We start from the raw sequence: 24,898 nt of genomic DNA, 5'->3' as shown, positions 1-24,898 counted from the left end.
GTCTGGAAAATATCTGCAGAATAGGGAGACAAACACAATTGAATAGAAGAGACTTAGTTGCTGGGACTCTTATTAACTCTTTAACGACTTTTCTTAAAAAGAGAGGAAATCTGGAAAGTAGCTGCTTTGGAAACTTTTAAAGGGAAAAGGATTAACTGGATAAAATAGCAAATACAGGGAATGTGGACTGCTTGTTCAGGAAGACTGGAAAGAAAAGAAGGGAAAGAAGATGGCAACGCCAGATGTGAGAGATTCTCAGTAGTAGTATCTCATGGGTATTGCATTATTTTTGCATGAAGATCCCTTTTTATATTTAGTTGCTTAAAGAAGTGGGTATCCTCAAACTCTTTTTTGTGTATTTTCTTCCTATTTTGATTCTTTCAAAATGAATTTTGGTGCCTAGGTTCTCAATTTATGTCAACACTCAGATTATGGAACATGAAACATTTTGTTTCTGAAGATTAGGATCTTCAGATGTCGGAAGTTTACTTGGAGCCAGTGATACAACAGTATTATCTATTTAAGCTTTCACATCTGAGTGACATTTTTATAGGAAGTATGCAGCTGCATTAACTTCCACATGTAGCCTTTTTCTGGTCTCTAGGCACCATTTTCTATGGTGAATTAGAGAAATCCAAAAGGTAAATGGCAAATTTGTGGATCACCATGAGTAAAACCTTCAGCTAGGAGAATATCTTTTTAATAAGAGAAATAAAAAAAAAAGCTGTATCTGGCAACTGATGCTAACTGGAGATCCGAGTTTAGTACAGAGTAAATCAGTACCCCTGAATCTGTGCATAGATTTGAAGAAGAGTGCCTGTAAACTCTGGAAACTGGTGGAGAGTATTTAATTATTCTTTTAAAATCAATTCTCTCAGGCAACTTCCACTGCTGAAGTTTTACCACTTGCAGTGGATACCACTGCATGTCAAAGATCTGATCTTGTATTGCTGGGCGGGTCTTGGTTTAAAAAATGAAATACATAGTTGAGCATTACTAGTGTGGTGTTCTTACTAGAGCCTTTGTCATCAATTATTGTTCTCTTCATCTCTCATGTAAACTGAAGAATAAGGAGGCTAAAATCAATAGCTCCAGAGAAAGTAGAATAGTAACCAGCCTCCTGTATATTTGATGGAAAGAGATGATAAAACCAGAACAATATTGTCATTTCTCCTTACTCTGCTCTAAACAGTTGCATTAGTATTATGTTTTGCTGTGTCAGAAACTACCAAGGAGATTGCTCAAATGAGCAAAAAGAACTTAATTCCATTCTATCTTTTTGTCCTTGCTGAAAGGACTGACAAAGTAGCAATCCTTGTCTTTCATTGATAGATAGCTTTACTCCTCCTATAGCTTGAGTTTATATTTGAACTATGATCTCTTACGTCTTCACAGCACTGCATTGCAGTGGTGTAGGTAATACACAGGCAATGCAAGCGTGCCAGAGTCTCTTGGCCAGAAGGGCCCAGGTGCCAAGCAGGAAAGAAGATGAGAGTGAGCACTGGTATTTCTCTGAATTGCCTTGACTGTTGAACGTGTCAAACATACCCAGCTTTTAGTTTTTACTTATGTCTTTTGTTTTGTTTGCTGGTTTTCACAGTTTCTTTGAAAGGATGCGCAAATAAACAAAGAGGATCATTCTTATTATTGTTTGCAGGTTTCCAACCTGTACCTGTATGACAGTGTGCTCATGCTGGCCAATGCTTTCCACAGAAAACTGGAGGACAGGAAATGGCACAGTATGGCAAGTCTGAACTGCATGAGGAAATCCACCAAACCCTGGAATGGAGGACGATCCATGCTAGAGACTATTAAGAAGGTGAGAACAGACAAACCACAATTGTGTGAGCAATTGAGAGTTCCTTCATTTCTACTTGAGATTAGCTTGTGAAGAGGTTTTTGACCTCTATTCAACTTTTCTTTGATTTATTACAAGCAAGTGATTTACAACTACCAGGAATGATCTACAGCTATTAAACAAGTGAATTATTTATTACAAACAAATTACACACACTGCAGTGTTGCCCCAGTGGTGTGTTCTACTTCTGTTGTTCTCATAGCTACCTTCTGTGGAGGTAGTGTGATTAGGAATAGTCACACAAATTGATGTGTGCATGCATCATAATAATTGTCCCAAGAGAAGAACTTAAGGAGCTCAAGGGGCCAACCAACGATAAGGTTTAAGACTTATGTTCCATTTACTACAGCTCAACTAGCTTCGTAAGTTAGCTGAGCGTTGGTAAGTATCTATTTATATGCTGTAGCCCAGCGCAAAAGGGATCTGATTTAGCTAAGTTGTCACTAACAGTTAAACTGTCTTGCAGCATGTTGAATTACTCAAATATGGACAGTACTGTGGCTTTGCAGATGCATGGTAACTTCTTGTACGAAAGTTATTTGATCACAAATACTAGTGGAAAAAATACTCATTTTTTTACTATACTAACTTTAGCAATTATTTGGACCCCCCCTCGTTTCCCCATATATATTGATGAAATGGTTTTCCTCTAGTAAAATGATGCAATTTGATCAAGTATTACGTTATGCTCTGACCAGTCCTAATGACGCCATCCTTTGTTGCTAAATTAATTCAAACTTTGTTGTCATTTCAAGCTTCTTTGCTACAAACCCAAAATCAAACTCCGTGATACTTTCACAGAGAGGTTTTAATAATACTTAAAATTTTATCTTTTATTCGTGCCTCTCTTGGGAGCACAGCAGGCATACTCTTCTTTTGGACTTGGAGTTCATGCCTTTGTATTCAAACCCAGAACTGAACCTGCTGCCTTCAGTTACACTGAAAGGGCTGTTGTCTCACAGTCCACCAAGGTCCTTCTCCTTTTCTTTGGGGTCTGCCTCCGTGAACAATGAAGACCTGATGGCTTTTTTACACAATAGACAGTGGATATGTTAGTGCTAAAGTAATTTTCTCAAAAAAAAAAAAAAAGTCTTTTGTCTGGCGCTATGTTTGAGCTATTGAAGAATATTGCCATATTTAAGTTCACTATAAACATTTTCAAAACAGATTTAGCATACCTTTAATGAAGAGGTGTGTTTATAAAGGCAAATTTGTTCGATTCTAAAATTTCTGAAACTTATTTCCTTAGGGCCATATAACTGGGCTTACTGGTGTTATGGAGTTCAGAGAAGATGGCGCCAACCCCTATGTTCAATTTGAAATACTGGGCACTAGCTACAGCGAAACATTTGGCAAAGATGTGCGGAGGGTAAAGATATGATGCTTCTTTCTCTCTTTTGTTTTCCTCTAAATAATATACATTCTACTTCACAGGAGAAAATGTTATTCTTTAAGAATGAATTAGGGCTACGCTGCAGAAGAAATTTACTATAAGAGAAATATTTTCTAATATCTTACACACTTAAATCTTGAAAGCTAATTTTATATTGGTAGGCAGGAGTCCTGCAGGTTTTTTACCACATGTGCAGCAATGATGCAGTGCCATAACAACTGGGAACATAATAGTGAAGACTGCACAATTCTGTTCATGTATTTTATTGTTAATTAAGATATAATTGATATAACTGACACTTGTCTTGCTAAGGGAGCTAACTGAGAATTTAAATTACCTAAACACACAAAGATGTTTCAAAGTATACCTGCTGCAAGAATTTGAGATAAATAAATAAAAAAACTCTAGAGAAGATAATTTCCAAAATGGATGATGCTATATTGTGTAAAGTAAAGGATGACCTATCAATGGTAGCTGATGGAACAAGGAACGATGGGGATTAGAAGGCAGTTAGAGTGGTTCCATGGGGTTACTAACATAAATTGTCATGGGCTGAGAAGGTTCCCTTGAACATGTTCATGTAGAGGGGATGCTCCGAAAATACCTGAAACTCTCAACTGAACCATGAGGTTCCTATTGGAACCCAAGCTACAAAGTGTCCCTAAACTGGTCAACTGGTTAAAATACAGATGTTACCACTGTATGGTCAATGGGTCCTACATTAAGCAGAGCTGCACAAAGAGGATTCCATGAAGAATTAAAATTTATGTCATTTTCTATTTTCATTTAACCATTGGGTTCTGTGGTTTGTTTTGATTCACCTGAATTACATGAGTCTAAATGGAAAAACAGGCAAAGAATTTGTGTTTACATTATCATCTTAAGTATCTAAACCTGAGTTTCTTTCAAAGTCTAATTTGACATGAGGATTCTGGACGCCGAGCCAAAGGCTTGCAATATCTATTAGAAATTTAACAGAAGGAAGAGAAGTATTTGAAATGCATAAAGCTCCAGGAGATACAACTGAAAAACTGCGGTTGCCAAAAAATGTCTCTGAAGACTTCAGATGGGCTAGGCACCCTCCTATATTCTAATGACCGGAAAAGGCTATTACTCGGTCCACTTTCATTTCTAGAGGTTTTCTACTGCGAATGAGGAAGTCTAAGTTCCAAACACTACCTGAATGATGAAAAATTACCTTAATTTTGGAAACAGTGTTGCCTATTTAATAAAACAGAGTTGGCTTAGAAGGTCTAGGAAGCAATTCCGATTCATAAACAGAAGTACGCACCTCACTTTATGCACAAGTATGCAAAACAGCAGTATCCTGTGCCATGTGAGGTGCTGTGGGCTATCCTACTGTGTTTCCAGCTGCCACTACAGAAAAGCATGAGTGTCCTGTCAGTGCTGTGTTATCCCTAGCAGATGGGTGCCATGGGGTGTTTGAGTTTGGTTCCATTTTGTTACAGAATTCCCAAGTGACTTTGAGTAAGTCACATAATTGCTTTATGCTTCGATTTACCTTTCAGTAAAATTGGCATGATTACCACTCAGAACAGGTTTGAGGCCTTAAAGGGAAATTACGATGTGTGAGTATACATTATTACTTTTTGTCTAATGTACATTTCAAATATGGTAATACATATACAAAAGCTCTCACTTCAGTATGTATAGCACACTGACCAATTTGAGATATAATCCAGATGTGTGAGGTGGAGATAGCTAAAATATCACTCAAAAGGGACCACAAGGCAAAGAAATAGGTAAAATGACTAAATGGGAAAATTACTAAAATGGCTAAACTGATATACTACTGATCACTTTTGATCCCTAATGTGGTACTTTGGGATTAGGTGGTTAATATAGGAAGGCTTAACTCTTTGGATGTTAAATGTAGAACATTGTACAGTTACCATAATGAAAGGGAGCACAATGCTAAATGGGTAAAAAGCTACTGGCTGTGAAATACTAACTCTGAGCTAAAATGAAGTTCTGAAAATGATCCTTTTGACTTAATGTATAGAGAGAATAAAAAGTCAGCAATATGTTAGAGAAGTCTATAGAAGAACTTGGAAGAGATATTTCTTAGAGCAAAATTACCATGGAGCTACTGGTATTCTGTTATTTAGACAGCCTGACTTTTTATTATTGCAGCAAAAATATGTTGCAGCTCAGAAGTACTTTTAAAAGCTCAGGAAGTCATCCTTGCCTCATTTATATTACTTGAGTGAGAGATCAATTCTGATTTATTGTCAGTGGTTTCCATATCAGTCTTTCCTCAGATTTAGCTTTCCTCAGATTTAGCACGTTTTTGGTGAAAAACAAAGGGTTCTTTCTGCATGGTTTTCTTTTCCTCTGTATGGAGAACATCTGTTTCTATTCATCCCTGCCCTGACCCTACAAAAATACTTTACACTTAGGGTCTGTGACAGGGCAAAAGAGTATAACATCGTGTTGAGCCTTAGAGGGAATCCAGTCAAAAGCTAGTGGACTTCTAATACTCAACATCCCTTAGAAAGTTTCTTGGGGATCATTTCCACCAGAAAGACTCCTAGGAGGAGGTCCAAGATAGTAACCCAAAACTGGCAGGGATTTTCAGGGCATTTCTGTAGAGGCATCTTGACTCTTCCCAGTTGCCCTGAGATCTGGTCTTTCTGCAGACAATTGTTCCTTCCACTAGCTGTGATTGAGTTATGAGTGCAAGTAAATGTATGTATTTGCTTGCTTAGTGTACCTTCTCCTTTATTCCACAAGTCTAACACCATATTTTTGTGGTAAAGGCTGATAGTGGCTTTTTGTGTATTTTGAGTGTGTGTTTTCTTTTTCCTTTGTTTGGGTGTACTTCAGTGAAAGGGAAACTTCAGAAAAAGCTCCAGTTTCCTTGCTTTAAACATAAAAGAACAGGGTATGTCCCTTAATGTATATCACCTTGCTTTACAAAAGGCTCAGGTGATTGCCTTCTATTCGCTGTGTGCACGTGGAGGTTGTGAAACATGGTGTATTCATGCTTAAAAAAGAGATCAGTGTGGTGACTTATCAGGGCATTTGAAAGTTGAAGGATAAGATTGTCAAAGAAACTGAAAAGGCTTAAATGCCTAGTGCTTGATGGTTGCCAGTATGATTTACTTTCCTAATGTTTGTAAACACTTTTAGAAATAGCAACCTGAGTATCTGTATATTTTTAAAAAAGAAAAAAAGAAAAAGAACTGATATAAAAAGATGATTGAACTGTAAAAATTATAAAACATAACAGAATCAACCAAAAAGAAAAGCGTAAGAAACTTTAATAGCTGATGCCACACTAATGTTTTAAACTGAATTAAAATTTTTTAAACTGAGTGAAAGAAAGAATGAAACACAGAGGAAGTATAACTTGGATAAACAAGAAAAAGTGGTATAAAGTGTTCAGGTGAAGTGTATGGAGCAGAAGGAATAAGACTAATAGCCTATTATGTTCAAAACCCTTCAAGACTTTTAGGATTTGCATTTGTAGCGGAGAAAAAACCCCTTTCTTCTCATGTCATCTCTTATGTCCACCTGTCAAGCTAAGGGTGTATGCATCAAATTCAGCACCAGCCTTAATTGCTGTAATTGCTGGGTTACTCACCATTGAATGGTCTTCCTCTGAATTTAGAGTTACCGACATGCTTCTTTTTTTTTTCTCTTTTAAATTCTTATTTATTAGTCCTTTATGAATTTACTTTTTACCTACATGGATGCGTAAAGCCTCTCTTGTATGTTTACATGTTTGTGTCTTCTGCCTCAAGCTTCCTGAGCCTTTGCTTCATTCCCAGCACTGGTAGAGGCTGGGGGTGATTGTTACGTCATTTTGCTTCTTTGGCTCACTGTCCCCATCTGTAGCAAGGAGTTGAGGATACTTGCCTGCTTTGTACAAAGTTTTGAAGTCTGATAGAAAAAAAGGACCCTAGCAATAACATTTAGCTGTTAACATTAAGAAATCAAATGAATCATAGTATTAAATACTGTATATTCCTAACTGTATGAGAGACCATCCCTTCAGAGCTTGTTTGGAATTGTCAGTGGAAAGCTACGTCCCACTTCCACGTACGAGGAACATGAAGGGAGAAAGGAGGTCAGGACTCTGTTAATTTCCTCCTTATTGACCATCTATGTTATTAGTTCTTATTAATGAAAGCCTTGCTGTAACTTTCAGAACATCTGAGCTGGTTCATATCTCTTACATTTCTGCACTTCAGTGGATTCCGTACAATGTAATAGTTTAATGATCCAGCTGTGAGAGCAAAAATAAGGAAGGTCAGGACTCCAGGGTGGTATTCCTAGCAACTCACTAACTCACAGTGAGCTCTTGAGGTGTAAACCTATTTGTTTTCATTTGAACATGTATGCAGAGAATACCGTAACAACTAACTGCCCTTGTAGGGATGTGATTAGGCTTAGATCATGCCTGTAAGGAGCTTTATGATTATCTTCATCTTCATCCTTGGCAGGAAGATCTTCTGTAAGTGTGAAATGATGTTGTTATTTAGTTTATTTTATGAAAGGGATCATATTTTTTTATAAAACAATCTGCAATTCTTTCCCAAGCTGGCTGTAATGAAGACAGAATTAATGGTTTACACACACAGTGTATTTCATAAGAAACATTCTGTTCAAAATGACAACGTTTACCATTGGTTATTCATTTCTGTCAGTTGGTATGTTTTCATTTTTTTAAATTAGATTTTCTTGAAATATCATCTGCTTCGTAAACAGTCATACTTGTTTCCTTCAGCACTTCTGAGGCAGATGGCTGAAGTCACTGTAAGTAGTTTTGTGATATGTCTCGCAGTTGTTGAAACCCCATTTTTGAAATCTGATACAGTGCTTTAATTGGGATTGTTACTTTTAGACAGAAGAATCCTATGCTGCTTAGTCATTGCAAAAAGGAACTGTATTTTTAGGGGTCTGCACTATTAAGTGCTTTCATCTGCAACAATATTGCCAAGTCACATCATAAGCTGCTAGAAGATGTATACTGAAGAGAATTATCTTAGGTGGTTACTACTGTAATTGAATCAATTTTACTCATCTGGAAAAATACATAACTAAATTGCCTGAGTTTAGCTGTAAAACAGATGCCTGCCTCCTGTTTGAGCACTTCATAAACATACACTTGGGTATAGCGATGTGGTTTAATCTGTGTTGCCAAGGTATCTTTGGCTATTTGTGATCACTAAAGATCCCTTGTAACCTTGCAAAGGGAAGGGCTAATAGTCCTCTCACTCTGGGTAAAATACAATTTCCACATATTAACATTTGGTTTAACTTTCTCTTTCTGGTTGAGCTGATTGAGTGTCATGGTAGAATGATTCGGAAAAAGAGTATTGCGATTCACCCTAAAAATACATTGTGTCAAACTGAAGAAAAATCTGGAGTATTTTACTCAAAATAATAAACCTCCTTTGTTTTTTAGTTGTAATTTTCTGTGCAAAATGGATGCATTTTGTACAGGAGTAAAAATAAATGCATTCCTTGCAAATTCCATAACTTGAATTATTCGTGGTGAAAAATACAGCCAAACATATAGGAAATGGCTATGATCAATTTTTAAACTATAGAAGAATACTAGAGAAGAAACACATTGAACCTGAGTGTTTTTTCTGAAATGAAATAGCGTCCCTGTTGGCCCAAGTTTTGCAAATTGGGGGTTTATTTTGTAATTGAAATATTTTATGTTCCGTATTCTTTCATTGTGAAATTATAGCTGAATTATTACACTCACTATCTGAAAAGTAGGTAAGCAAGTCCAGAAATACATTTTTTGTTGCAAATATGTGATACACAGTTCTTTTTAAGTTTTTTTTATTTTATTTTATGTTTGTGGAAAACATTGCCAATGGAACCCATGCTTTTGTGTAAACCATTGCTTGTATTTGCAAACGCAAAATGCTGTATGTATTTGCAAATTATATCGGTGTCAACCCTAAAAGGGGTTGTAAAAGGGACGTCTTGCAAATTTTGGTTGGAATTCCTCCAAGCATAAGATCATGCTGTTCTTCTCCTTTGGAAGACTGTTTGGCTGTTTATATGACATTGTCACAGCATGAAGCTTGAGGCTAGATTTTAAAAAGCAGCCATATCTGAGGTATGAGCAGGGCCAGGATACCTACAGCAATTATGATGCTGCTGAAGTTTCCACAGCCCACGTGCACCACTGCCTGTATGTTTAGAAATTCTGTTTAATTCATAAGTCACATACTATGTCATACTTATCAGATTATAATGAATCTTGGGTATAATATTCTCCTTTGTTAACATGTATGCAATATTGCATAAAATTGGGATGTTAGGAGGGCTAAAATCAGCCTTCTAAAAACAGGTACATCTTTAATTATGGAGTTTTCATCAAAGCTCCTATAATTTATTGATGTATCCTAGGATAGTATTCAGAATGGGATGAAGAGAAAGCCCCTTTCTGTAGCTCAGCTCATGAAGAATTCTGCGCTCAAGTGTGCACACTATGAAGAAAAATTTATTTCCATAGGGAAACAGGTCAGGATTTTCTGAGCTTAACACCAAAGAAAATAGAAAGTATTTGAAAAAAGCTTCACAAATTCTTTTTACCCTTTTGGAAATCCAAAGACAGAGATTATTTGCTATTCTTTTTTGCACAGCATCAATCTTGAACAAAGGCAATAAGCCCACTACTCCAGAAAAGAGGGATTCTTTCTTCTTCTTATTTCCTGCCCTAAGAAATACCTTTGACTCATGATTATTGTTTAAAAATCACACCAAAACTGAAAGAACTTTCTGTTGAGTGTCACAGTAGCTTTTTTAGCATAATGTCTGTTTAGAAAAATCACTTTGAAAGATAGAAATGAAAATGCCAAAATACAAGCTCAATTATTTTAACTTACAAATCAAGTAGATGTCATTTTGGCTTTTATAAGTACATAAACTAAGGAGTTCTAACATCTCTTCATTTGTAGCATGATTTCAGTGTGGAGGACAGTTGCAAGGACTGTATGTTGAGGGAGACCATGCACAGATTCCTTTCTGTAGTGTTTGAAATATATTTAATTCTTCTAATTATTGTTGTTGTCTTATAACATTTGGTAAAATGCAAATACATGTAGGTATCAAGCATAGTTTATGAAGTGATTTATTTCAGCAGTAATTTTAAAATCCAGGATGACTATGTTGTCCTCATCTGTATATTGCTTTGATATATTCAGAATGTCAAAAAGGGGATGTTTAAATACAGGTAGTCAGGTTATTTGGTCATGCTACATCATAGTTTTGTTAAGAAAAATGACAAAATTTTATGGTTTCTGTTTACCTTATTGAAATAAACAACAGAAATAGAAGTTATTTCCAATTCCCCCTCTTTTTTTGCTTTTATTTCTGCCGTTTCATGCCAGATTATATTACTGTATACCAGTAAACACTTTCACATGCAGGTTTTCAAAAGACATGAGGAACCTCTGTGTCACAAAGTGCCACAAAATATTTGACTTGCTTTGGCTTAGTTCCTTAATTTCATTATACTTAAAAAAAGAATAGTCTTAATTCCTCAGTTTACTCTTTTGGAAAGATACAGGCAAAAGGGCATCAGAGTTCTGATTAAACCTCTTTGTCCATATTGGCTAATTCACTGAAATAACAGTATTTGGCAGAGATTGCCTGTTGGTGTTCCAGTTCCTGGCAGAACTGCCTTTAGATTGAGGACTTTCTGTTTTCAAACCACCCAGAAAACACTCAGTTTTACCTTAAAATAGGTAATCTATACCTATAATCTATGTGAGCCTGTGTCAAGGAAAGAATTCTAAAATATGCCTGGTCCAGTACCACAATATCTCTTGCTATAGGAGTGAATTAATTTATATACTTGGGTAAAATACATATGTCACAAAATAAAACTTGTTTTCCATTTTGAGACAACATCCTTTTACTGGAGTGGAGACAGTATCAGGCATAGATAGTAACTCTCAAAATGGAATATTCTTTCTGAGCATGACATATACGTGACAGGCTATCAGATTATAGCATGTCTGTATTTTTAATACGTTAATGAGTGTCATGTACAAATACTTAACAGAGCTCCCCCACAGTATGATTGCTAACAGGACACATTTTTAAGTTGGTAACAAAACATATTTCCTTAAGCAGTATATAGTAATATATACATATATTTTAAGTATCTTCCAGCATAAAAGAGGTACATGAGCAGAACACAATAATAATTAAAAATATTGACACTATTTAAAAAGTCAGCTGTCAATATGTTGCCGTAGGCTGAAACAGCTATTAAATGCAACAACACGTTTGAATTCCACTTAGACCCAAGGGGCAAAAGAAACCCAACAACACAAACCCCTTGAATACTGAAGCTCGCCAAAATCCACTTTTGATGGAGATTATTTGGAACGATTTCCAGAGGCTGAATCTGTCAGATGAACCACCCTGTTTGCCCTAGGAAGCCATGCCCTAGCTATTTTAAGTGAAAAATATAATTGCCACTAGTCTGAATGGAAAATGGGATAGAGGTGATTTCTTAGGTGGCTGGATTCCAGGTCACGCAGAGCTTAAAAAAATGTTAATAACCTGAAATGACACCTGGATCTGAAATGGTGCGTAGAGTATCACAAAGAAGAGGTGTACTTTGCTGACAGTGACCGTACACGCAGCTTTTAATTCATGAAGACAAGGCAGGCTCAGAAAGCATCCTGTTAGTACAGCGTAAACCAGACAGAAGTGTCATGTAGAAGAGCTGAAGCCTGGTATGTCAAGTGGCAAAATCACCTTTGCAGTCAAAATTCTCTTATGAACAATTATATACCTGTCCTGAAATTAATTGGCAAGTTGTAAAAGCATCTGACTGCATGCCTTAAGCCCATTGGGTTTTTATAAATAGAATTGTACAGAGCATAAAGCACGCGGGATGCCAGTAGAGTGTTCTGCCTATGAATTTAGGATGCCATGAAGAACTCAGTGATATAAGTCTCCTTCCGTATTCATTATTAACTTTTGGGCTGTGCTTTGAGATCATTGGATGAAGGGTGCTATCTATGATCGTACAATTCTTCAAATGCATGAAGTAAATCTCTTCGAAATGGAGTACTTCTTTAAGGTAGTAAAACATCTCCAGCCTCCCAACATCTACTTCACTTGCAACAATATCTTTTCTACAAAAAGGTAAGTTGCAAAGTCCCATAGAGTTTACTGATGAGGTCTGAAGAACTTGCAGGTATTGGGCTTTGTTGGAAAATGGACGGGATGTAATGCAGAGTGAAAAAAAGAATAATCCAGGGATCCTCTGTTACAGTGGAGGAGTTAAGGAGAAATATGCTGTTGCTTGTTATTGACCAAAGCAGGTAGCCAGATACAGGCTTCCTTTTAGGAAAAGAAACAGCATAAAAATAATTAAATCTGACATCAGTTATTTGCTTTAAAATTGCTTGTGAAGGTCAGTTTCTCTGACTATGGCAACTAAGGAGAAGAAGGAGGGCTTGCTTGCTTAGAGCAGTAAATTCCTCTCAATTGGAATACCACCGAAACGTCCCTTTCTAATGCTTTACTCAGCACTTGTACTTGTTCCCGCTGCGTCTGAAGTTTCTGTGCTGTCTTGCCTGGTCTTGCTGTTTCTCCCACTATCACAAAACTTCAGGAAAACAACTGGGGAGGCAAATCCTTTCTCCTACACGTGCTGTTTTCTGGAGTAATATGTCTGTGGTGAAAATGATGATGACTGTTGTGTGTTATGTAGTTGATTCACAGACTGGTGATTTTGCCAGCCTGTCAAGTGAATTGTTGGTTTCAGCAGGTTGACTGCTATATCCCTCTGCATTGTTCATCATAAAGTCTCAAATACTTAAAAGTTTATCCATTGATAAAATTTTGTTACAATGCTATGAAAGAAGTGGGTATGTTTGAGAATAGTTGAGATGATACCATCCAGGGATGGTACCTGGCTGATATCAGTTGTTGGGCACTTGTTTTGGTTTGTTTTAAGTAAGGACTGTTACCTAAACACACACAAGGTTGACAGAGTACAAAAATACGTATTCTTTTACAAAGCAGGCTAAAGCAGTAATCCAGCAGTGTGCCCAGGTGGCCAAGAAGGCCAACGGCATCCTGGCCTGTATCAGAAACAGTGTGGCCAGCAGGAGCAGGGAGGTGATCGTGCCCCTGTACTCAGCGCTGGTGAGGCCGCACCTCGAATGCTGTGTTCAGTTTTGGGCCCCTCACTACAAGAAGGACATTGAGGTGCTGGAGTGTGTCCAGAGAAGGGTGACAAAGCTGGTGAGGGGTCTGGAGCACAAGTCTGATGAGGAGCGGCTGAGGGAACTGGGGTTGTTCAGTCTGGAGAAGAGGAGGCTGAGGGGAGACCTCATCGCTCTCTGCAATTACCTGAAAGGGGGTTGCAGAGAGGGGGGTGTTGGTCTCTTCTCCCAAGTGACTCATGACAGGACAAGAGGAAATGGCCTCAAGCTGCACCAGGGGAGGTTCAGGCTGGATATCAGGAAAAATTTCTTTACTGAGAGAGTGGTGAAACACTGGAATAAGCTGCCCAGGGAGGTGGTGGAGTCACCATCCCTGGAGGTGTTCAAGGAACATGTGGACGAGGCATTGTGGGACATAGTTTAATGGGCATGGTGGTGTTGGGTTGATGGTTGGACCTGATGATCTTACAGGTCTTTTCCAACCATAGTGATTCTGTGATTCTGTGATTTCCAAATACAGTACTTCGGCAGATAGGTGATAGTTACCATAGCATTTAGTCCCTGGAGCCTTACCAGAAAGTAGTCCTAGACAAGTACAAGAACTGGCAGTTGCTTACATAGAGAAAAAAAAAGCTAATATCCAGTAACTAGGAGCATGGCTGATATTTAATAGTGTAAGAGCATTTCAGTTTGAGTAGTTCTAGCACCTTCTAAAATTTTCTTAAAGCTTTATGTGCAATTTATTCTGCCATAAGATTAATAATACAGTAAGGCATAAGATAGTAGATGCTTTGCAAGATTGCTGTCTGAGCTGTACTGAATCTAAATTGAGCTCTCTCTCATTCTCTCTACTCTCATTCAAGATGCCATTCAATACCAATCTACAGGCCACTGTAGCTATTTACATTTCAGTAGCACCTGGAGGCTATGGTTTTGTTATACCGAGAGTTGCCCAGGTAGTTACGTTATTATTGTGTAATACATAAACTATGTGGTTGTGTGTTCAGAAACCTGCCATTGTAGTTTTGCCATCCTGACAGAAAAATGCTATCAAAATTTGTATTTTGAGAACATTGAGTGTTGGAACTTCTCCAGAGTGTTTGCTAAGATAGGGATTAATAGTTTTGTAGCTCAGATGTAAGGTATGCTTTTCAGGCTAGGTATAACAAACAGTGCTGCTCATGGTTCAAACTTGAGGAGGGAGCAGCTCACTTCTGGAGTTGAATCTGTAGTTTTTTCTGCTTGTTTTCCTTCCTTGCTCCTAATTTTTAAAATAAATAATTAGGAGTGAAGTATTTCTTGGTAGGTTTTCTGAACTTGCTCAGTGATATTACAAGGTAATTTCACTAGAAATTTTAAAGAGAAATAAGTGTTCCTACTCCAGGTTTTTATTAGGGCAAGTGAGGTCAAAAGAAAGCACAAAATATTTACTTTATGAGCATCAGGGAAGTGCACTGAGATTTTGTTATTATTTTTCATTAACTCTGATTGGTTTCTGAGTGTTCAGAGGAGGACTTTTCCTCGATAGACTCACTGAAAGGACATTCAGCATCTAGAGGTTTTTTTCCATTTCAACACAAATAGGAACACAGTAACCAGTGAAGCAGAAAACACAGATTTGCTGGCTGAGCTGACTTAAAAAGAAAGAGTGAATCTGAATCTAGGGTACAGCCCACAGAGTCTGCTACTCTAGAGTGGCTCTCATTACAGGACATTTCAGTGGCTTTCTTAATTAAAACAAAATGTCCAGTCTTCTCTGGATGTCAAGATGAATCTCGTATGTCAGGGGCTTGCTCTCTTGAGCTTGCTTCTCTTCCTCTCGTGCACCCCCCAGTTTCATGCCCAGCTACATGGTCCTTACTTGTATATTGTGTGCTGCACCCTGGGACGTTCCCTCTGTCGAGGACAGTCATTTGCCTCCACGGAAGCCATGATCTCCCTCCCCTATGTCTGCAAACAATTCAATGTGACCCTGTGTGCAATCTGGCTCTGAAAGATCGGTACTTTCCTCTGTGCTGCCTAACCACAACTTTTTAATAGAATACAACATATAGTCATACAGTGAACAGAGAGATTAAATAGATGCCATCCATTCCACAAATCAATATGACGGAGTGGAATTCAAATCAATATTGGTTTCCTCTCTGTTTCTATTTTGAATCTTGATGGAGGGTATGGGCAAAGACAGATTAATTGTTCCAAGATCTATAACTATGTTATTTTAACTATGGTTTGATTTAATAAAAAAGTAAGGAAAAAAATGTAAAGAAATGCCTAGTCTTAAATCTCAGAAGAAGAAAGGGAGAAGTTTTTGTATATGTTTTCATTATTTATGTAATCTATTTCGGTATATTTTGCCTATGGGTGGTATTACAAGACTTCTGTGCATTATCAGTTCTACTGTGTCAGCCATGACTTACCACCTTCATAACACTTTATCCAAGATGACTCCTGTTGAATCTTTTTAATTATCCATATACCATGATCTTTCTCTATTTCTTCCATTCCCAAGATGCAGTGCCAAACAGTCATTTATTGTAGCCAGTAGAGAAGAACAAATGGAAAATATGGATTGGATTGCCTTTTGTTAATATATTCAGCTTTTGGTGAGAGTCAGATTTCATAAGGAAAGGAGTTCAGATTAGACTAGAGAGGCATTTTTCAGAATTAATCAAAATTTTAAGGCATTAAGCAGTTTTAGCTTTAGAACAATTATTGCAATTACATTAGTTTTTCAGTATAATTTATTATGATTTTTCAGGTTCACAAGAGAGAGCTTACCGCAGTGCTAGTGCTCTGTTTTAACAAGCACACTGCAGGCAAAACATCTCTGTAGCAATGTCCTTTGTGCTTCAAGGTGGTACATTACTGAACCAGCCATGGGGGCAGGGACACTCAACATCCCAGCAAATCACAGTTTCCCTATTGCTGACTTGGTGTGATCATTCAGGTGAATTTGTTGCGTATAACAAATATTGGACAGTCTGATGAAGATATGAGAGCAATTATTATCTGACAGCCGAGTCATCTGTGAAAAGTCAGAGCCACCATCACTAAAACCTTTGTGTCTGCCACAGAGTGACTCTGCTTTGGAAAATAAATAACCTTCATCTTAAGGGAAACTTTCTAGTTGGAAAGGGTCAATATTGGTGGAGGGAATGCAGTTGGATATTCCTCTATCTGTCTGTCTCTCTGACATATGTGAAGCACATTAAGTTGAAGTCTGCTGGCACTGCCTAGCATAAAGCAGCGATCTTCTGTTTCTTATTTGCATGCTTGTGATGTTGTTTAATTGCTTTTTGTCTTGTTCAAGAAACAATGCATTGCCTGCAAATTTTGTTTATTCTGTATGTTCTTTATAGCATAGGTTGGCTATGAAATGTCATAGGAGTTCACCGCATATATAGGTTGAGCTATAGCTGTCCTTACAATATTTTATCCTAATAAAACCAGGAAACAAATTTCCTTGTTTAAAATACATTGGTTGCCCTTACTATACATATCCTCTGGCTTCAGTTGATGAAAACAAGTATAGCCTGTTTCTTGACCGTTTACAGCACTTCAGAGAGGATCTTCACCTGTCCGCTGCTCCTGCTGCCTGCCAGATTATCTTTCTCTGTTCTCACAGATTTTGAGAAAAATGTGCTTTAACAACCTGTACTAGTTTTGCTGATGTCTCTGTATGGGAGGATTTATGGTAGGTGTTTTGGGTATTGATACTGGATTTTGAAGATAAGCTGCCCTGATTTCTCATCCTTTATGAAGCAAAGAAAAAGAGTCAGTGGGATCTCCTGGAAGGACAGGAGGAATTGGATCTCTACAGCTCCCTTCCCTCCTCTGTCTCCCACATGGCCTGCCCACATTAATAATCCTCACTGCTCCATGGTGGTTAGTCAGGCTGCAGCAAAGGTTAAATATCCTTTCCTGTAGCTGAATTAACTTTCTAGATGTAGATGGCATAAAATAGGTACATCAATGTACCTACTGCCTCTCTGGTTTTAATTATTTCTGAAATCCTGTCTGATCTGAATTCTTAACAACTATGAGTATTTCCAAGACTTGGAAGTTCAAGATCAGACCAGTAGCAAGGCTCTTAGAGACAGACTTTCCTGTTGAAGTGAAGTGTTATAATTCTGATTTTGAAACACCGCTCTAGGATATCTCACCTCTCTAGCTCTGGCTTGCTTCAGTACGTATTGCATGGTCCGGTCTAGAAAGAAAGTATATGGATTAATGTTGCTCCAGATCAATGAGCAAAGGAAGTGATCGTATTCTTTCCTCCCCCTCTCCATTAGAAATTAACACACCTTAAACCCAAAGCCATTTGTGTGTTTGTGTACAGCCATGATCCTGCCCGCTGTCACTGCTTCAAATCATGGGTGTTCCCCATGCTTCCCATCACCAAAAATAAGCATTAGCAGCAGCTTCCAGGATAGAAATTGGGATGTCTGTTAGTTTGATCTATCTTAGTTCCAGAATTTCTTTAGCTTCCATAGGCATCTCAAAACATCTGATGACAAATCAAACGGGGCATGGACTCAGGCAGCAGAATAATGCTCTGTGGGGGAGTGCATCAAGAGCACAGGCAGCTAATTTGGGGGTGCAATGATTAATGAGGAAGGGACCTCCAGCTGGTCTGTAATTTAAGCAAGCTGACAAAGTCTGTTGAATTAAATACTGGTTTGATTGACAACATCTCTACTGAAATCCACATCAGGACTAGTTCTACTGCCTTCCTGATGTATATTTATTCTGAAGTATGCCTGGTCTTGGGTATCTCAGACTTTTTATGCCTCAATATGCTGAATTGCAAATCTAGATGTTCTCCTTTTGTTTGTTGCTGTAAACCATTTACATAAAAATGCTGAGTCTTTGAAATGTGGGAAAGATTATAAAATATGCAAACTCATATACATGCATACACGCATATATAGATTTCACTGTGTCTTAACTTCCTCTGGGGCATATTAGAATCTGTTTTTCTTGTCAGTCACTTAAAAAACCCACAAGTCAACAAAAAGCAATCTTTGGGGGGGTGTTCTGAGGGCTTTGTGTGGACACATTTAAAGATGGAAAAAGCATAGCAGTAAGATTCATTATTTTACTTTGGTATGCTGACTAATGCTGTCAAAAATATGGATTTTGAGAAACAAAACATGCCCAGTGAAATACAGGGATGTGAGAAAAATGGAAAAAATTTATGAATAATAATCATCAATAAAGCTGACAGACGACATCAGTACTTCCTTTAGCTGATTACAAGCTAGAAATACAATTATGCTTTCCAGGCTGTACATTAGGACTTACATTAATATTGCTGTGAGCAAGAGTCTTTCCTTATTTTCTCTACATAATATTTTGAAGACAGTCATGCAGTCTCCCTTCTAGTGCTCTGGGCTAGCCCCAGCTGCCTGGTCGGAGCAAAGGTGGTGCTCAGCTCTTGCCCTTCCTCTCAGCAGAGGATCTGAGCTCTGTCACCCATCAAGGTAACACACCTGGGTGACTCCTGGTCTGGTCACCACTCAGGGAGAGTAGCCTCATATCTGATCAAAGGATGGGCAGACATGCTGGAAAATACTATAAAGTGGTGACATCTGGGATGCTTCGGTTTCCTCTAGTATGGAAAATTGCAAGTTACTGTATCACTTATCAGCTGATAAGCATTTGATAGATATTTTTGGGCAATGCCAAAAACTTGGTAACAGGTTTTCTGGTAACAGTTCAGAAAGAGATAGAGAGAGGGCAAAATTTGATATACAGAAAATACAAGCTAGTTTAGTGCATGAAGAAATATTTCTTATTTAAATCAGATGTATTTTTTTTCAAAATAATAGAAGATTTTCATAGACTAAGAGATAGTTTGCATTCTAGGTCAACTTTTCTCTCCATTTTTCAGAAAGTTAAGAAATATTTTTACTATCAGTTTCAACATTTTGATTTTCTGTTTCATGCATTAATTCCATGTAGGGATTTTTTTTGTATGTATGTATACACATACATTATCTGCTTTCATGTAATAGATGAGGAACTCAGTCTTGAAAGCCTAACTAAACGTTACCCCAGTTTCACAGGTAATAAGGAATTACTCCTTGCACTGAAACTGGCAGGTAGTGAGTACAACCAGTGCTAGTATGGGTTCTGTTTGCAGAAGGGGACCACATACAAGGTCATCTAGCTAAACATTCAAAACATATAATGGTCCTCTATCCTGTTTTTCTCAGCCTGTTGCCTCTCTTTTCAGCCATTCTAAACACCTTTGATTTTGCTGTGTGTCATTACCAGGCATATATATGTCTCAGTTATTAAAGGCATGGATTTTCTATTCACAGAATCACAGAATTACTACAGTTGGAAAAGACCTGTAAGATCATCAAGTCCAACCATCAACCCAACCCCACCATGCCCATTAAACCACGTCCCACAATGCCTCGTCCACACGTTCCTTGAACACCTCCAGGGATGGTGACTCCACCACCTCCCTGGGCAGCCTGTTCCAGTGTTTCACCACTCTCTCAGTAAAGAAATTTTTCCTAATATCCAGCCTGAACCTCCCCTGGTGCAGCTTGAGGCCATTTCCTCTTGTCCTGTCGCTTGTCACTTGGGAGAAGAGACCAACACCCACCTCTCTGCAACCCCCTTTCAGGTAGTTGCAGAGAGCGATAAGGTCTCCCCTCAGCCTCCTCTTCTCCAGACTGGACAACCCCAGTTCCCTCAGCCGCTCCTCACAAGGCTTGTGCTCCAGACCCCTCACCAGCTTCATTGCCCTTCTCTGGACACACTCCAGCACCTCAATGTCCTTCTTGTAGTGAGGGGCCCAAAACTGAACACAGGATTCGAGGTGCGGCCTCACCAGCGCCGAGTACAGGGGCACGATCACCTCCCTGCTCCTGCTGGCCACACTGTTTCTGATACAGGCCAGGATGCTGTTGGCATTACCTTCATATGAAGACCTTTGTACATCTGCAAATCTTTATTTTTCTTTTAGAGAAAATGAGGCTGTCTTGAAAATGGGTTTTGAATGGATTTTTAAATTCTCTGATGGTTAAAGAAAATCAGTTAATTTGCAATGAAAAGAAGAATATCTAATGATAAGCGGTTTATACATAGGTTTTTCAAAACTGTTATGTCTGTTGGTCACAGCACATGTGATACGAGTCCACAAGACTACTTATAGCCAGTCACAACTTTTCTGAAAGGATGCATGTTGAAGGTTGTTAGCACAGGTACCCTGAACAGTGGGAGAACAGCCTTACTTGGCCAGTAAAGTTATTGCCTGTGTGCAGTGTTGTGACGCTGCATAAGCAGCGGCATCACAGTTAGCGAGGTAGGGTGCTCTTCAAGGTTCGAACACAATTACGCAGGCTGTAACCCAGCTGTGGGTAGCTATTAGCTATCTTACCTAGTGAGGACACTGCCAGTGATTGACTGACTGATGGCTGCAGAAGAGCAATAACAGTTATGCCAAATTGTTCAAACAGAATCATTAATAATACAAAGAGGTTCATTTTCTGAACCAGCCTTGTATGTAGAGTGAATATGAATTTCCTTCCTGAAGACCAAGATGGAGAACAAAGTGCACAGTCACACTAATCTCAGGTGTGCTTCAGGACCCAAACCCAAACCACTCCAAATGGCAATAGGTGTTTGGCACCACTGCACTCTGTATCGATTTATCACTTTTTAAAAAATTTATCTCTTACTGTTTTGTAGTAAAATGCTTTAAAAAAAAAAAAAAATCCAGTTCTTTGCAATGCCAGGAGGTGTGATCTGCCTGAGCATCTCCCAGCTAAATGGTTTCTACCTCTCTTAATATGTGTGTTTGGAAGATAGTGACTTATATATTTAAACTTATTTAATTTAAATTATTAATTAAATATAGGGGACCAGGATAGACGTGCATAGAAACTGCCTTATTTATCAAAATGCTTCTAACCAGTGTTAGTAGTGCATATTGGCTTTGTGTGCCTGTTTTAAGGGATATATCTGGAGAATATAGGGTTGGAGGGAAAGGACATCCAAGAAGAGCAACTGCCTGGCTTCCTGTGAAAATCAGGTGCCTTTGAGGTGACCAAAGTCAAACTAATGAAGTCCAAATGAATTTGGATCTGATCACAGCATGACTGACCCTGTGGGTCTGTCTCTTGTGCCCAGCCTGGTGTGTGCCACCGGAGGACAATGCCAGGTTGCTGCCTTGTTAAACTATTGGGCCTGTCCCAAGGCAAGGGCTCGTGCTGGTCTCCTGTGTGCACATACCCTCTAAGGCATGGCATTACCCTTTCTGCATTGCCCCTTTCCTAGCTTAGCCTAGGTTTCCTTTACACATATAATATTGGCCATCATCTTTTGCTTAATTTACTTGCTTGTGTTACAGTGCAAATTGGCCCAGTTGTGCCTAGCCAGTTTCTCCCTGAAGTTTATTTTCAGCTGTGTTGTTTCTCCATTTGAAGCAGACTCTTAGCTATGTTGGTTAATGCGTGCCGTGAATTGACTTCTGTTGAGATAAATATAAACTGCTAGTATCCATCCCCCTGAAAACTCCCTTGACTTTCTCCCCGTCTCCGACTGTTCTGTTCTTTGAAAGGATTTACCTGGCATGTCTTAAACTGTTGACATCGTGAAACAGTTATTACATTTTACCACAGAAATGACTGAATACATGTGCAAAAAGATTAAGGGCCCTTTAGGATGAAAAACGCTATACCACAACAATTATTCTGACTGATTAAATTCTAAACTGCATGTGGTTCTTTTTTTCTTCTAAACAAGAAAAAATAAAAACCATTAAAACACTCAGACATGTTATAAACTTCAGATGTGTTTTTTTTTTAAATAAAATAGCAGACATCTACCACAATAAGGTTTTAAACAATCTTTCAACTTCAGGACTTTGTTACATTATGCCCTCAGGAACCTATTCTTATTATAATTATGATCCAGAGAAAATATTCTTGAACAGTAACACTTTTCTATGGTAATAGCACAGTAGATGTTATAGTGAATTGATGATTGTTTAAAAGCTTCTTGCCAGTATGAGGTAGAATGGTCCAACATCTTTGAAGCAAGATACTAACTTTGCATTGAATCAAGAACTGTAAATAAAGGAGAAATATGTTCTTAGGAAATGCATTGAAAATTAGTAGGTTGAAGATGAAAAGACTGAAATTATTAATGAAAGTTTTTCTTTCATTGCACAAGAATAGCTGCCATTTGTGCTGTTGGAAGTTCTGTGGTTAAAATTAAAGGATCTGTGTTCTCTCATAGCTGTTCTCCTGTCACCTGTTACTTTAATGACAGTGAAAGGGTATCATGGGGTCAGTTTCATAACCAGTAAACGCATAGGGTTTTGTTAATGCTTAGAGTAGTTTGATGAATATTATCAACACGACAGCCATAATAATTATTCTATATTCTAGAATTTCTTTTGGAGCCCAGAACAGTGGCACTTCCAAATTTGGGAAGATAAGATCATGAGTTATGTGGTTAGTTACTGCTGTATGTGACTACTGGGGGTTTGAGTATTGTCAGTACTTTTGTAGTTTTCTCTCTGATCTAGAAAAGAGTCAAGGCAGCTGAAGCTATGTTCCATGCTATCAAGCTAGCTTTGATAGACGGCATTCCTGTCCCTCTTTTATTTTACTGTTTCTATACTCTAAAGTTCCCTTTTGGGCAAGCAACTAGGGTCAAAACATAGGGAAATCAAGTTTTTTGTTATGTTTTTCAGCAAGTATTGAATAACCTGGCAGAACACACTCATCTTATTTACCCTGTAGACTAATTTTAAAAGTGGTTTGGATAATACTGTTAGTGTTTAATCTGGTTAGTAGCCTGTCTGATATCAGAAGTGTCTCTTTTGGGGTTTTCATGTATTTCTGACTAAAATAAGGAAAACCCCACAAACCAAATCTATAAACCCCAAACCTCTACCAGCTTTTGCTTGCTTTCTTTGGGTTTTTCGTATGTGTTTTTGTTTGTTTTTCTCCACTTTTAGAGAGGAACAAAGTGTATGAGTTTTTCAACATGAGGATAACTAACAGTTGAATAACTTACTTCTAGACATATGGAATATCCATGAGTTCATTTGTCAGGCCAAAGTTAGGTGTCCAATAGACGTGCTACCATTTTAATAGAGGCTACAGGCCTAAGTGTTTATCTTCAACCCTTGTAGTACAGGAATCCAAAGTGGGGTAGTCATAGTGATCGCTTTCACAGCTGGCCTCCATCATGGGGAAAAAAACAATGTTTTGGATTTCAGTTGCCTCTGATTTACCTTGCTTGGGATTTTTATTTTTCATCTGAGTCAGGTTCAAACCTAGCAATACAGGGAAATATCCATTAATATCCAAATCCATTTATTTATCTGATATTTTTCACCTTACTAAAAAGAAAGCCTTGTTTCAAAAATAGCTATTCTTTGTACTACTGTGAGACTGAAAACCCACAGTGGATGAATTTCTGAAGAGAGTACTTCGCTCAAAAATACTCTTGGACCTTGGGTTTAGTAGAAGTGTTGTTTACATTTTTGTTTTTAATTCAGAATTTTGGAATCATATTCATTTCACTTTTTTTCTTTTCGTTGTGACAGAACAGTCTGAAAGATAATAGTGACAGTGCCTAATATCTGTACATAAATAGTGAAAACAAAATGTGAGTCTGCCAAGACTTCTTATCCCTCAGACTTGATATATGTCTCTAATTCCATGTTTTAGAATGTATATGTAATATTAAAACGCAAGAAGTGAAAAGCTGGTGCATAATCTTGTGATGTTTTATACCCTCTTTCAAAATTTTACATTGTTTTATGTATTTTGAGCTACAGTCATTTTTCTATGTGCTATATCTGCCCTGCATATCTTGCTTTCTAAGAATACATACAGAGGTCAGGTCATAATATGCCTGGTGATACGTGATTTATATGTAACTGTACAAAAAGCAAACTTATTTGACTACAGGAGCAGAACAGAAGTTGTATTTAAATATGGAGTAAATAGCCTGATAAATTAACTTGGGGAATAATGAGAGAGCAGTGTGAAGGAAGATACAGAAGTGACTGAAAAGGGGAGAACAGGGTTGGGAATAACAAAGTTGGTAAACAAAGGATAAGAGGCAAATAACTGTATTTCCATATCAAAATTTGGCCATTGTTTTGTAACTATTATGATAGTTAATTGAAGCAGTGGCTAACAAAAAAAAATAAACCTGCAGAAGAAAAAAAGAAAAAGATGTTAGCCATAGCTGTAGTAATTACTGGAATATTGCTTTGATAGACAAGTCTAAAATTAAAGTTTCTCTCATTTATTTAGATTGTAATAGAATGTTTGTCCCATGTCTGTTAGAAGAGATTAGGAGACATTAGTGACTGTCCTTCCGCAAGAAAACTGATAGCAACAATCGCCTGCGAGGGGAAGTTAGACTCCTTTAAACCAGATGATTAACCTTGTCATATTTCTGCTGGTATAGAGGATA

The 24,898-nt window shown here is 37.9% G+C and overlaps 1 protein-coding gene across 1 annotated transcript in view; it reads left to right on the top strand.

Annotated features, from left to right (window-relative positions):
- Nucleotides 1-24,898, top strand: part of GRID1 (glutamate ionotropic receptor delta type subunit 1) — a 543,246-nt gene that overhangs the window by 439,584 nt on the left and 78,764 nt on the right. The window contains exons 7-8 of the mRNA XM_059821260.1: nucleotides 1,658-1,819; nucleotides 3,108-3,227. Of these exons, the coding sequence (XP_059677243.1) occupies nucleotides 1,658-1,819; nucleotides 3,108-3,227 (282 nt within the window). The remainder of the gene's footprint in view (nucleotides 1-1,657; nucleotides 1,820-3,107; nucleotides 3,228-24,898) is intronic.

Source organism: Gavia stellata, chromosome 9, assembly GCF_030936135.1.
Source record: "Gavia stellata isolate bGavSte3 chromosome 9, bGavSte3.hap2, whole genome shotgun sequence".
Taxonomy (NCBI): Eukaryota; Metazoa; Chordata; class Aves; order Gaviiformes; family Gaviidae; genus Gavia; species Gavia stellata.
This window is presented reverse-complemented; position numbering and strand designations above follow the sequence as displayed.